The following is a 14189-nucleotide window of genomic DNA, read 5'->3' as shown; positions in this document are numbered from 1 at the left end:
ACATATTTCTGTGCATTTTGAGCTGTGGAACCACCATCAGCCACCCTGTCCCTCTATCAGCCATAAACCACCCTGCCCTTCCATCAACCTGAGGACTTGTTCACCACCAGCCATAAACCACCCTGCCCTTCCAGCAGCTTGAGGGCTTGTTCACCACCAGTCACCCTGAGGGCTTGTTCACCACCAGCCACCCTGAGGGCTTGTTCACCACCAGCCACCCTGCCCTTCCATCAGCCTGAGGACTTGTTCACCACCAGCCATAAACCACCCTGCCCTTCCAGCAGCTTGAGGACTTGTTCACCACCAGCCACCAACCACCCTGCCCTTCCATCAACCTGAGGGCTTGTTCACCACCAGCCACCCTGCCTTTCCATCAGCCTGAGGACTTGTTCACCACCAGCCACCCTGCCCTTCCATCAACCTGAGGACTTGTTCACCACCAGCCATAAGCCACCCTGCCCTTCCAGCAGCTTGAGGACTTGTTCACCACCAGCCACCAACCACCCTGCCCTTCCATCAACCTGAGGGCTTGTTCACCACCAGCCATAAACCACCCTGCCCTTCCAGCAGCTTGAGGACTTGTTCACCACCAGCCACCCTGCCCTTCCATCAACCTGAGGGCTTGTTCACCACCAGCCACCCTGCCTTTCCATCAGCCTGAGGACTTGTTCACCACCAGCCACCAACCAGAGGGCTTGTTCACCAACAGCCACCAACCACTCTGCCCTTCCATCAACCTGAGGGCTTGTTCACCACCAGCCACCAACCACTCTGCCCTTCCATCAACCTGAGGGCTTGTTCACCACCAGCCACCAACCACCCTGCCCTTCTATCAACCTGAGGGCTTGTTCACCACCAGCCACCCTGCCTTTCCATCAGCCTGAGGACTTGTTCACCACCAGCCACCAACCAGAGGGCTTGTTCACCAACAGCCACCAACCACTCTGCCCTTCCATCAACCTGAGGGCTTGTTCACCACCAGCCACCAACCACTCTGCCCTTCCATCAGCCTGAGGACTTGTTCACCACCAGCCACCCTGCCTTTCCATCAGCTTGAGGACTTGTTCACCACCAGCCACCCTGCCTTTCCATCACCTTGAAGACTTGATCACCACCAGCCACCCTGCCTTTCCATCAGCTTGAGGACTTGTTCACCACCAGCCACCCTGCCTTTCCATCACCTTGAAGACTTGATCACCACCAGCCACCCTGCCCTTCCATCAACCTGAGGACTTGTTCACCACCAGCCATAAGCCACCCTGCCCTTCCAGCAGCTTGAGGACTTGTTCACCACCAGCCACCAACCACCCTGCCCTTCCATCAACCTGAGGGCTTGTTCACCACCAGCCATAAACCACCCTGCCCTTCCAGCAGCTTGAGGACTTGTTCACCACCAGCCACCCTGCCCTTCCATCAACCTGAGGGCTTGTTCACCACCAGCCACCCTGCCTTTCCATCAGCCTGAGGACTTGTTCACCACCAGCCACCAACCAGAGGGCTTGTTCACCAACAGCCACCAACCACTCTGCCCTTCCATCAACCTGAGGGCTTGTTCACCACCAGCCACCAACCACTCTGCCCTTCCATCAACCTGAGGGCTTGTTCACCACCAGCCACCAACCACCCTGCCCTTCTATCAACCTGAGGGCTTGTTCACCACCAGCCACCCTGCCTTTCCATCAGCCTGAGGACTTGTTCACCACCAGCCACCAACCAGAGGGCTTGTTCACCAACAGCCACCAACCACTCTGCCCTTCCATCAACCTGAGGGCTTGTTCACCACCAGCCACCAACCACTCTGCCCTTCCATCAGCCTGAGGACTTGTTCACCACCAGCCACCCTGCCTTTCCATCAGCTTGAGGACTTGTTCACCACCAGCCACCCTGCCTTTCCATCACCTTGAAGACTTGATCACCACCAGCCACCCTGCCCTTCCATCAGCCTGAGGACTTGTTCACAAGTAAAATGCTGCACAACGTTACACCCTCAATGTTAACCTTTCATAATCCGATACACAGCATGATGTACACAGATTGTGGTGACCCTTAATTGCTGCATGGTCGTTTCACTGTCATAAAAAAAAAAACAAGAAAAAAAATACACATTAGTCATGGAAGTTTATTAATTTCTGGAATGCAAGAAAAACATGTCATGTAAAGTTTTGTTCTCATCCTGGGAATTTCAATACTCCGTACATATCATCGTCCTCTGATGAATGGTTCACGAGTTGATGACTGGAATGGAAAAAAGGTGGTGTCTTTAATCATCCCCCATCTCATCATCGCTGCACAAATCCCTACAACCACCACCATTCATGACGCCATCATCATCACCTCCACCATCCATGTCGCCATCGTCACCGTCTCCACCATTCCCTTCTCCTTTTCCATTCTCGTCACCACCTTGCCTGGCAGATCGTTTCTTGCGGAAGCACAAGATGCTGCCAACACTGTACGAGCACGAACACCAAACATCCACCATTACAATGAATAAAATAAATAACTCGATGGTACTCAGAGAGTAGAACCGCGCAGTACCGATGGTACCGCGCAGTCTTCAGAAGGACTTGGTGCGAGCGAACTGTTCTGGCAGGAAATTTTGTCATCGCATCTGTCTACACTTCTGAGGTTAAATGTGTACAAATTATTCGTTAAAAAGTCTGCTATAATGTACATTCATAAGCCTTTACAAAGTAGCTTTTATTCTCATTGTTGAGCGTTTCCATAACGACCAAGGCTGACAAAGACCCTTATTGTTCTTCTTCCTCTTCTTCGCTATTTCACCAGCTGAGCACAGTAAAGACCGAAGCGATTACAATGATACTAATTTCGAACGCGAGGAAGTGACGTTGTCACTGGGCACGAGGCTTCGTTTAATTCACCATGTAAGTTCCTGAGGGGGTGTGCATCATCCAGTGTAATATACACCATGTCTAATGGCAATGTTTCATTTGGTGAAGTTTCAATTTCCTCAGTTGAACGGTTTTCGATGTTCGCTCTTAACACCAGAACTGCCGCTTTATAACTACAGGCAGTGATGACCGGGTACCAAGACATCCCATTTTGATCGGACACCTGACCCATTACGTCCTCTTCATTCAATTGAATTCAGAATGGGATTTTTTTTTAATTAAAAAAAAAAAACTTAGATTCAAATCAAATGGAAGTCATCAGAAGGAAACCGAACGAGCAAAAAAAGCAAAGATGACGTCATCAGGAGGAACCTGGATAAGACTCAGGCTGCAGCTGCTACTCCTCTACCCTCAAACCCATCCAGGCACAGCCAAGTGAACCTTATTCAAAAATAAAAAAAAAGAATTCCCCATGGAGAATGCTTCAATTTTCTTTTCCAGGAAGCGGTTTTGGAGATACCGAGGTCCAACTTTTCTCCTTTTTTTTCCATCATGGCTGCCACACCGCATGGCCTATGACGTCATAATCATTATAGCATTCCACATGAGTCGGCACACCAATGGCCGATGGTGAAAATTTCGCGTCAACCCGACAAGAGGTTGCAGAGAAAAGGGAATCACAAAATGCAGACACGTACGTACGTTCTACGTACGTACGTGCGAGACCGATTGCTCAAGCCCCATTTTTCACTTCGTGCTGCCATGGCCTAACAATGCCAAGTTTGTGTCAGTACAGTGATTCTGTTTTACACATTTATTACTCACGTAATACTGATGATCGTGATCACTACAGGAAGAACGATCAGGGCGACGATGACGCATTGAGCTTTCGTGTCCATTTCCCGGATCTTCTGGATGAAATTTCGATCGTCTTCTATTAAATGTTCCATCGCTTCTTCCATGTCTTCCACCTCATCCATCAAGGAATTCTCCGTCTCGACACCATCTTCTTCCTCTTGTGCCTCATCCGAGTCAAGCTCTTCTCCCTCGTCCGGATCAGGCATGGGAGCTGCAAGTCCACAGATTGTTACAGCTTGGTTTCTTGCCACTTACAGATACACCAGATCATTTGTAGAGTTGATGGAGGTTTTAAAAAAGGAGTTTTAAAATGGAGAGGCAAATTAACACAAAGTTATCACCTTGGTAGTTATAGTCAAATTCACCCGTTAGTGCGACGGATTCATCAGCAGATCCGACATGTTTTAAACATCGGGAAACAAATGCTTTGATGATTCAACTTTACTAGTTAACCGCTTGGGAGCGGCAGGAAGGGACATGTTGTTGTCCTCTCGGGGGAATATACATTACAGTAGATCTAGGCTCGGGTCCGTTCGTCTGTAGGGGACGCGATAATCAAATAATGCCTCCAGAACGTCGGGTTTCCCCGCTTTCAGTTTAATGTCAAACAGCAGTAGCGACTGTGAAAAAAGGTAATCATACGTGTTTGTGGTTTATAATATTTTTTTAGCTCACTTGGACTTTAGTCCGGTGAACTTATGTGATGAGCAGTGTCTGTAGGCAAGTCAGTCAGTCAATCAGTGAGTCTGTAAACACCAGTCATTATCGCTTGAACCAAACAAATGATTTTCATTAAACTTTGCCATAAGCTTCATATTTGATGCTGAACGAAGATGTATTGACCGCATCAAAATCTGCGTTCATTAATGGGTTGAAATCAGGCCAAAAACGCAACAACAAAAAAAATCCTGGTCTAACCTACAGAGGACATTGCTTCAGCAGCACCGTCATTCCCTCAGCCAAAAACACGACTTGTAACTTGTAAAAACATGATCTCTAACCTGTACAAATCTATAACCTGTAAAAACATGACCTCCATAAACATAACCTGGAAAAACACGACCTGTGACCTGTAAAAACATGACCTGAGAAACATGACCTGTAACCTGTAAAAACATGATCTCAAACCTGTACAAACCTGACCTGTAAAAACATGACCTGTGACCTGTAAAAACATGACCTATATAAACATAACCTGTAAAAACATGACCAGTAACTTGTGAAAACCTGCCCAGTAACAACATGATCTCTAACCTGTACAAACCTGACCTGTAACCTGTAAAAACATGATCTCAAACCTGTACAAACCTGACCTGAAACCTGTAAAAACATGACCTATATAAACATAACCTGTAAAACATGACCTATATAAACATAACCTGAAAAACATGACCTGTAAAAACATAACTTGTAAAAACATGTAAAAGCATGACCTATATAAAACCTGTAAAAGCATGACCTCTATGCTGTAAAAGCATGACCTGTAACTTGTAAAAACATGACCTCTATAAATACCTGTTAAAACATGACCTGTAAAAACATGACCTATATAAACATAACCTGTAAAACGTGACCCATATTAACATAACCTGTAAAAATATGACCTATACTAGAATGGGCACTCGGTAGAGCACATACCTTCGCCTCCGCTACTTTTTTGTTCTTGGCATGAGAGTGGGGGGAACAGAACAGTGAACATTTTGGTGTTTGTTTCATGCAAATCGGTTTTGATTTGACCGTGTTATGACAAAAACCGCATATTTTGAAAGGTCGTGACCCCACTGACCTTTGACCCCCAACCGCTAACAAGGGTAATGACATAATTGTGTCATGTCGCCCATCACAAGATTGGGCAATGAATTCTGAACATTTTGGCATCGGTTGCATGCCAATTAGATCAAAATTGACCGCGCTATGGTAAAAATATGAATTTGACCTTTCCGTGACCTTGACCTTTGACCCAATCGCTCCCAAAATCTAATCAAATGTTCCTTGGATAATAACCCATCTTCCCACCAAATTTCAAGCGATTTGGTTTAATACTTTCTGAGTTATGCGAATAACAAACAAACACACACACACACACACACACACACACACACACACACACACACACACACACACACACACACACACACACACACACACACACACACACACACACACACACACACACACACACACACACAAATAAATACACAGCGACCAATACATAACCTTTCGCAGAATGCGAAGGTAATAAACATAACCTGTAAAAACATGATCTCTAACCTGTACAAACCTGACCTGTAAAAACATGACCTGTGACCTGTAAAACATGACCTATATAAACATAACCTGTAAAAACATGACCTATATAAACATAACCTGTAAAAACATGACCTCTAACCTGTACAAGCCTGACCTGTAACCTGTAAAAACATGACCTATATAAACATAACCTGCAAAAACATGATCTTGAACCTGTACATTCCTGACCTGTAAAAACATGATCTCAAACCTGTACAAACCTGACTTGTAACCTGGAAAAACATGACCTATATAAACATAACCTGAAAAACATGACCTGTAAAACATGACCTATATAAACATGACCTATATAAACATGACCTATATAAACATAACCTGAAAAACATGACCTGTAAACACCTGTAAAAACATGACCTGTAAAAACATGACCTATATAAACATAACCTGCAAAAACATGATCTTGAACCTGTACATTCCTGACCTGGAAAAACATGATCTCAAACCTGTACAAACCTGACCTGTAACCTGTAAAAACATGACCTATATAAACATAACCTGAAAAACATGACCTGTAAAAACATGACCTATATAAACATAACCTGTAAAAGCATGACCTATATAAACATGACCTATATAAACATAGCCTGAAAAACATGACCTGTAAACACCTGTAAAAACATGACCTGTAAAACATGACCTGTAAAAACATGACCTATATAAACATAACCTGTAAAAACATGACCTGTAAAAACATGACCTATATAAAAACCTATATAAACAACCTGTAAAAACATGACCTATATAAAAATAACCTGTAAAAACATGACCCGTAAAAACCTGTAAAAACGTGACGTATATAAACAACCTGTAAAAACATGACCTATATAAACATAACCTGCAAAAACATGACCTGTAAAAACATGACCGATATAAAAACTTGTAAAAAGATGACCTATGTAAAAAAAAAAACTGTAAAAACATGACCTATATAAAAACCTGTAAAAACATGACCTATATAAACATAACCTGTAAAAACATGACCTGCAAAAACATCTCCAACCTGTACAAACCTGATCTGTAACCTGTAAAAACATGACCTATATAAAAACCTGTGAAAACATATCCTGTAAAAACCTGTAAAAACATGACCTATATAAACATAACTTGTAAAAACATGACCGATATAAAAACCTGTAAAAACATGACCTATGTAAAAAAAAAACCTGTAAAAACATGACCTATATAAAAACCTGTAAAATCATATCCTGTAAAAACATGACCTATATAAACATAACCTGTAAAAACATGACCTGTTAACAAGTATCACTGTCAACATCGAGAGGGCTTCCATTTCAACCAATTACGTGACCACAATCTGCACACGAGCAAAAATTTTGATTTTTATGACGTCATTGACTGTTGCTCCTGATTCAGGTGAGCTTCAGGACCTGTGGTCCTATTTTTTTTTTTTTTTTTACTTTGGGTCAAGGTGCCCTTCGAAACGTCATACTGACTATTGATACATGTTAACACAGCATTTTTCCAAGGAGGAAAAACACCTTGGGGAGATGGGGGGGGGGTGTGGGGGAAGGAAGGAAGATATTATTTTTTGTATTACTATTGTTTTGTTGTTATTACTTTTGTTGGTAGAAGTGGCCTTAGAAAAATGCCACGATTAGCTATCTTAACACGATATACACCTTAACATGGATTTCACCCAAGGCAGAAAAACCACATTTGGGAGGGAGGAAAATGATCGCTACAACCTCCGACGGGTGACCCTTAGTCCTCCTGTCAAGTTTGGTTGAGATTGGATAAGTAACGACCGAATATATCGCAGTCAGTCAGTCAGCCAGACAGACAGACAGACACCAAATTGTGTATTTTAGAATGATGGATAAACACCAAATGCAAGGCAATTTAGGCCATCATGCCTGTATCACATCCAGACCTCAGCACTTCCACCTTTTGTAGATAAGTGCCAATTATGAAATGAACGTTAAACAGGAAATTTAATAACTATAACATACTCCATTCAAACGGCACTCTTGGATCTTCAACGACCACAACTGGTTAACCACTTGTCATCATCAACCACTGGTTATTGGATCTTCAACGATCACAAATCAACCAACCCTGCCATTAGGATCAAACCCAGATTAGTCACGAGTTCAATGACGAGAAAGCTCCCAACCAAGCTCTCCGAGAGTATGTTCCAGAAGGTACATTTGTTTGCTTTAACGTGAAATCGCAAGTCATTGCTAAACGATTACACTTGTGCCAGGTAAGGGTCAATTCGGAATAACTCAGCCAGATGGATGCATCGTTTCTGGTGGACGACGTCACTGCTGCAGTGCCCCCCTGGTGGGTTACCATGGCAGGAATGCGTAATTTGGTCAGGATGCCGGCGATAACTCGTAACATATTTGCGAAAGAGACCACCGGGTTGGGGGATATTTCAGATTTCTCAATCAGTCTATTATTATTATTGTCATCAACGCGTCACTTGCTGCAGGAGCAGGAGATAATTATCAATCACTCAATCAATACATATCCACTATAATGTGATGTATCAACTTAATCGATAACTAATGTGACAGTTGATTAACTAATTCACAAGGTCAGACTCACAAAACTTTGCCAAGGGGGCTCCCAGGAGCAGCAAGAAGAAGCAGTAACTCCACATCGCTTTTTGTTTAAAAGTTTTTAAAAATCAATTCGATGAACGTCGTTCCGGTTTAAACAAACCGACAGAACGATGCACAAAGTTAACGACGGTTTGAAAATTGTTCGTTGGTGTCACGATGCGTCGATGCGTCGTCATGGAGACCCAGGATGCTCTCACCACTCGGTATTTATACAACACGGAATAATTATGATCAATGAGTTAAAGCTGTTGTTGGCTTAATGGTTAAAGTGTCTGGCTTAAAATCCCCTGGTTTTTACCGTTAAATAACACCAGGTGGGTTGACTCGGCCTGCCATCCTTCCGAGGTCGGCAAAACGTAGCCACCTTACTGGTAACAAGGGGGCACTGCATCAGCGGCACAGTTGCGCTCCCAGCAATGATGTAAGCAGTAGCACCAGGCTGCGTGCGAAGTGATGATAATAATCATTGGGTGAGCAGAATAGCAATAAAAGACAGGCGGACTCTCCCCCGAGCTGTCTATCCTGGGTTTGAACCCCAGCCAAGAGCTGGACAAAGAACCACACGAGCTCAGGTTTTGATGGGATGAATGCAATCCTTCTTTATGAAGTTCCATGTCAGAGAACAAGCCTGGTTTGAGATATTATTCGAGTTCTGACTTCGAGCCCCGTTTGTCCACTGAATTAACAGCAGTTGGGGTTGATTCAACCTGTTTTCCTTCTGGGGTTGGTTAAATGAGTACCGGTGTACCGGTGTACCGGTGGAGGGGCATCGGTGGCACAGCTGTGCATCAAAGAAAATGATAGATAGCTGGCAGCCAGGCTGCTATAAGCAAGAACATAACAGTAAGGGAACATGCATTTTGTGGTGTCTTCAGCACAACGATGATCATCGGATTGGTCGTACAACATGTCTGGAAGAAACACGCAGACATTGAGCTGCGGACATGACCAGTGACGGCGGGGCATTGGAAACAGGCGACGGATCCCTACCATACACCAAGCCAGGTGCAACAGATACCGGTGGCAAGAACGACTGCAAGGTGGGGGAAGTTACGTCGCCTCCCACCAGACTCCCGGAATTGTAGGCCGTCGCTCATGGATAATTCCGTGACGCGGCGGGTCGCTGAACCGACCGTGGACGCCAATACCTCAACCGCGTAGCATAGGGTCTTTTTGTCGAGAATCAATTTACCTAATCACGCAGTTTCGACTACCGGGGAACCACACCCTCGGTACGCCTTTCCCAAACCGGATTACTCTCCCAACTCCGGATCGGATGCAGCCGAGCGGAACTGCCAACGACGTACCGGCTAGAACGAACAGATTATCGGGGATAAAGACCTGGCTAAACTTAGATCCGAACCATGCTGGACCAATGAAGGAAAAGACAAAAATGAACTGGGAACATTTCTACAATAATTTATTTATACAATATAATTTATTTGTCATATTTATACAATAATAATTAATTTATTTATACATAATTTATTTATACAATAATATTTATATATAATTTATTTATACAATAATAATTTATTTGTCATAAGCGAGGAAATTCATGTGGTACAGGAACAGGTTTATTGGTGTGTTATGCAGGGGACAGAAGAGAGAGATGGAGTACGACAATTTTACAGCAACTTACAAAAGAGGACACAGAGTGGACTTGTCGCGAGAATAATACAGGCAAGAATTACAATGATCAAAAACTTATACAATTCTACTTGTGCCACACACCCAGACAAAATAAACCCAGTTGAATGGCAAAGGACTTTTGCAGCCACGGAGGGAGGGAGCTGAGGTCACAGTTCGATTGGTACCTGAACGTTCTGAGGGAAGGGATGCTCCATGGTGCGGCACCTGACAAAGGTCATGCAGTTAGGCCCACAGCCACACGTGTGGAGACCGTGTCTGCGAAGGAGCCCAGGTGGAGAGCGTGGAGTCCAAGGTAGAACAGGGCAGCAGACAGGACCCAACGAGAGACCCGGTCAAGGTCGGGTGTACTCGGACCAGCACAACAGACGGGCCACCGAGGCGAGACGTGGGCAGGCCCTCCGTGATCACGACCTTCCTTCTTCAACCAACAACCAAGGGACCAACTCAACCAACGACCTTCCTTCTTTATTTGCAACCAGCCAACGAACCCACCGAACTCTCTCACCACCAACCAACGAGAAACGAGGCTCCGGAGACGCAGGTGGACAGTGGTACGTTGTTGCCAGCGAACCGAAGGCTGCAAGCGCTATGGTACCATGGATCGTAACGGAGGGGATATAAAGATTTATTAACCAAACTAAAAACCATCGCAACGCACCCCTTTTGCTTTCCCACTACACACAAAGAGGGGTTCCATCTGCACATATACTTAATGGCATAACTAACTTTGGGACAACTGTAGGTTTGTATGCATACGGTTCCTAGAACTGTAACAGTATTATCACCACCACTGCCTGCCCTCGCTGCCCACTCACCACTTTCTGCCTTCACTACCCTTTTGTCACTGCCTGCACTCACTTCACCCTCACCCACGACCCTTATAATGGATTAAAAAGTTACATAAATGGAGGAGGGGCACCAAAGTAGCCCATTGAGGCTTCATTTGATCTTGGAGCGGCCCGACGTTCGGATTCCAAGTTCAATCCTTGATTGCACCCCAACAGTTCCTATTCATAACCGATAAAAACCCCACCGGAAATAATAATCACCAGATGAACCAAAGCTAAGGTATATTAACATACAGTATTGATAAACCAAAGACAAAATTATGCTGGGACAAACCCAAAAGAGACTCGGTGGTGTAATAGTTTGACAGTTTGGTGGTTCAAACCGCGGTCAAGTCATACCAAAGACTAAAAATGATCCGTGCTGTTTCCTTGTAGTCCAACGGCCTCCGTCTAGCCATCCACGAGTCAGATGCCTGGCCAATCCTCATCTCCTTGAGATGCCGATCAATCTACTATTCTACTGCAACCATGAGGCATGTGGTCGGCCCATTAGCCTCTTCCACTCACGAGACTCCCTCGCTCAGAGAATCTGGTGAGCAGGAACAGCATCAGGAAAACGAGCCACATGTCCATACAGCCGCAGCTGATGTTCACGGACTATGCAGTTAACAAATCTCATTTGAGTCTCTCTCAGCAACCGCTCGTTGGACACAAAGTCCGACTAGCGATAGCCAAGGATTCTGCGAAGAGACATGGTACCAAAGGAATTTAGGCACCATCTCAGATCCCTGGTCAGAGTCCAAATCTCACATCGAGAGAGCAAGAATGGAAGCACAAAGGACCTGAAGACTCGGATTTTCGTCCTCTTGTACAGGTACAGACAGCACCACACCCCATGATTCAATGAATCCATGACACCCAAGGACTGACCGAGATATCTGTTGACCTCTGGCTCACAGACAGCAGAGACATGAATATCACTACCAAGGTAAGTGAATCTCTCCACGACCTCAACACCCTCACCACAAACAGGTAGAGACAGGACAGCAGCATCCAAGATGCCATTGAAAGCCTGGATCTTAGTTTTGACCCAGGAAACCCATAATCCCAGCAGCTCAGACTCCTCATTCAGCACCTCGAGAGCCCCCAAAATGTCATCCTGAGTCTTGGCAAAGATAACTGCATCGTCTGCAAAATCAAGGTCCGAGATCTTGACATTCCCAAACGATGTACCGCAGCTTGATCTCTCTGACATTCTCTACAGAATCCAGTCCATTCAAGTGCTGAAAAGTGTGGGAGCCAGGACACACCCCTGACGAACTCCAGGAACAACTGGAAATAAGTCAGAGATGGGACCACCACATCTCACAGCACTCTCAGTCTCAGAGTGTAGTTCAGACATCACATGGATCAGTTTTCACGGCACCCCATGATGACCAAGAATTCTCCAGAGGACATCCCGATTCACTGAATCAAAAGCTTTACAGAGATCAACATATGCTGCAAGCAGCCCCTGCCGAAACTCTCATCTGTGTTTGGTGAGGACCCGAAGAGCAAGGATACGGTCAATCATTGACCTCTTTAGTGTAAAGCCTGACTGCTCTGTCTACTGCTGCTCAAGCAGATGGTGGCGAACCCTATCAATAATTATTCAAGCAAAGACCTCGCCTGGCACCGAGAGCAGCGTCACCCCTCAGTAGTTGTTGCAGTCTTGACGATCACCCTTCCCTTTCCAGAGAGGGACAACAAGGCCCCACTACCAATCAGTTGGGATGATGCCTGTGTTCCAGGCAAAGCACAGAACTCCATGCAACAACACGAGTACAGCATTTCCACCAGCCTTGAGAGGTTCAGCATGGACGCCACAGATCCCTGGAGCTTTACGCCATTTAAAACCAGTTCACCGCAGCCTGTTTTCACAAAGTATGGATTACAAGGAAATTATGCACAGGAGGAGGCCATTTGGCCCATCATGACTGCACCACACCAAATCCAGATTTTAATAAATCTATCAATACCCCTTCCCTTTGTGTGCAGCCTTTTGGCTGCTACACTGGTACTCATTTTGCCAACCTCGTTAGAATGACAGGCTGAATCAACCCGCTGGTGTTAATTCAGCGGGTAAACGGCACTTGATCTCAGGATCCCAGCTCGCATCCCAAGCCACCACCCTAACCACTAAGCCCACAGCAGGTTATAAAGTAAAGGTGGATCACTTCAGGTTCAGGATCACATAACCTGAACACCAGGTTATAAAGGTGTATCACAGTTGATTGGAGGGTCAGCAATTGGGATAGTAACACCCTTGACATCCAACTCGCCAGCTGGTAGATCAGCCTGGTACAGCCGCTCAAAGTAACCGGTCCAGCCGGTATTCCCTTCGTACTCCTCTGTCAAGAGCCCACCACCCTTACTGAAGTGCACCAAGGAACGGGCTTGGAGGAATGCAATGCAAGAATTCCTCTGAAAGCAGGACGAGAATCACTTGACCACAGATGATGCTCTAACACACACACACACACACACACACACACACACACACACACACACACACACACACACACACACACACACACACACACACACACACACACACACACACACACACACACACACACACACACACACACACACACACATCCTTGTCTGCCCTCGGCGCACTTACAGTTTTACGCCTCAACTCCCTGAACAGCTCAGGTCTGCCATTAAACCTGGCCTTGCGACTGGTCAATGGTATCCAGTGTCCCTTGAGAGACAAAATATTATATTAATAGGGTAATAAGCAATATGAGTATCCTGCATCAGCGGCAACCAATCCAGGACTGGACTCCTTAACCAATAAAACTTCCTCACCCGCACTATGTGCCTCGTAGAATGAAACATAGTTACACGTATTATATGGAGGATGACAACGTTATGAGTTAATGGATAAATCCAAGCGGTAGATGGGATACAAAAACTCTGATACAGTGTGAAACAGGCCTGCACCATTGTCGTAACTTGGCGTGCATCCGGTCGTTTCTCGGATTGGTTTAATCAAAAGCAAGCTTGTTGGATGACACAAACGCATTGCATGTCTATCTCTGGCACCGAGGATGTAAAATGATGCAAAAACACACGAAAAGGGATCTTTCATAACA

The 14189-nt window shown here is 45.2% G+C and overlaps 1 protein-coding gene across 2 annotated transcripts; it reads right to left on the bottom strand.

Moving 5' to 3' along the window:
- Positions 1–2123: 2123 nt before the first annotated feature.
- Positions 2124–13874, bottom strand: LOC147021156 (uncharacterized). 2 transcript variants are annotated; one of them, XM_085891002.1, is made up of 3 exons: positions 13715–13874; positions 3678–3921; positions 2124–2450 (listed from the first exon to the last, which is right to left on the bottom strand). In XM_085891002.1, exons 2-3 carry the CDS (start codon positions 3914–3916, stop codon positions 2261–2263), a joined length of 429 nt encoding a protein of 142 aa, XP_085747128.1. In that variant the 5' UTR covers positions 3917–3921; positions 13715–13874; the 3' UTR covers positions 2124–2260. The 2 variants fall into 2 exon arrangements, with proteins under 2 accessions (XP_085747128.1, XP_085747127.1); XM_085891001.1 differs by lacking the exon at positions 13715–13874 and adding an exon at positions 8592–8778.
- Positions 13875–14189: the final 315 nt, after the last annotated feature.

Source organism: Eptatretus burgeri, chromosome 8 (assembly GCF_056783735.1).
Source record: "Eptatretus burgeri isolate ZD-2024b chromosome 8, Ebu_testis_v1, whole genome shotgun sequence".
Taxonomy (NCBI): domain Eukaryota; kingdom Metazoa; phylum Chordata; class Myxini; order Myxiniformes; family Myxinidae; genus Eptatretus; species Eptatretus burgeri.
This window is presented reverse-complemented; position numbering and strand designations above follow the sequence as displayed.

Bases quoted from the DNA above. Each gene is read 5' to 3' on its own strand.
- LOC147021156 (XM_085891001.1), bottom strand. From the start codon at position 8,646: ATGTGGAGTTACTGCTTCTTCTTGCTGCTCCTGGGAGCCCCCTTGGCA. The intron at 3,922-8,591 runs GTGAGTCTGACC...GTGGACTTGCAG, and splicing joins AGCCCCCTTGGCAAAGTTTT to CTCCCATGCCTGATCCGGAC. The intron at 2,451-3,677 runs GTGAGTAATAAA...GTGCTCGTACAG, and splicing joins ATCACGATCATCAGTATTAC to TGTTGGCAGCATCTTGTGCT.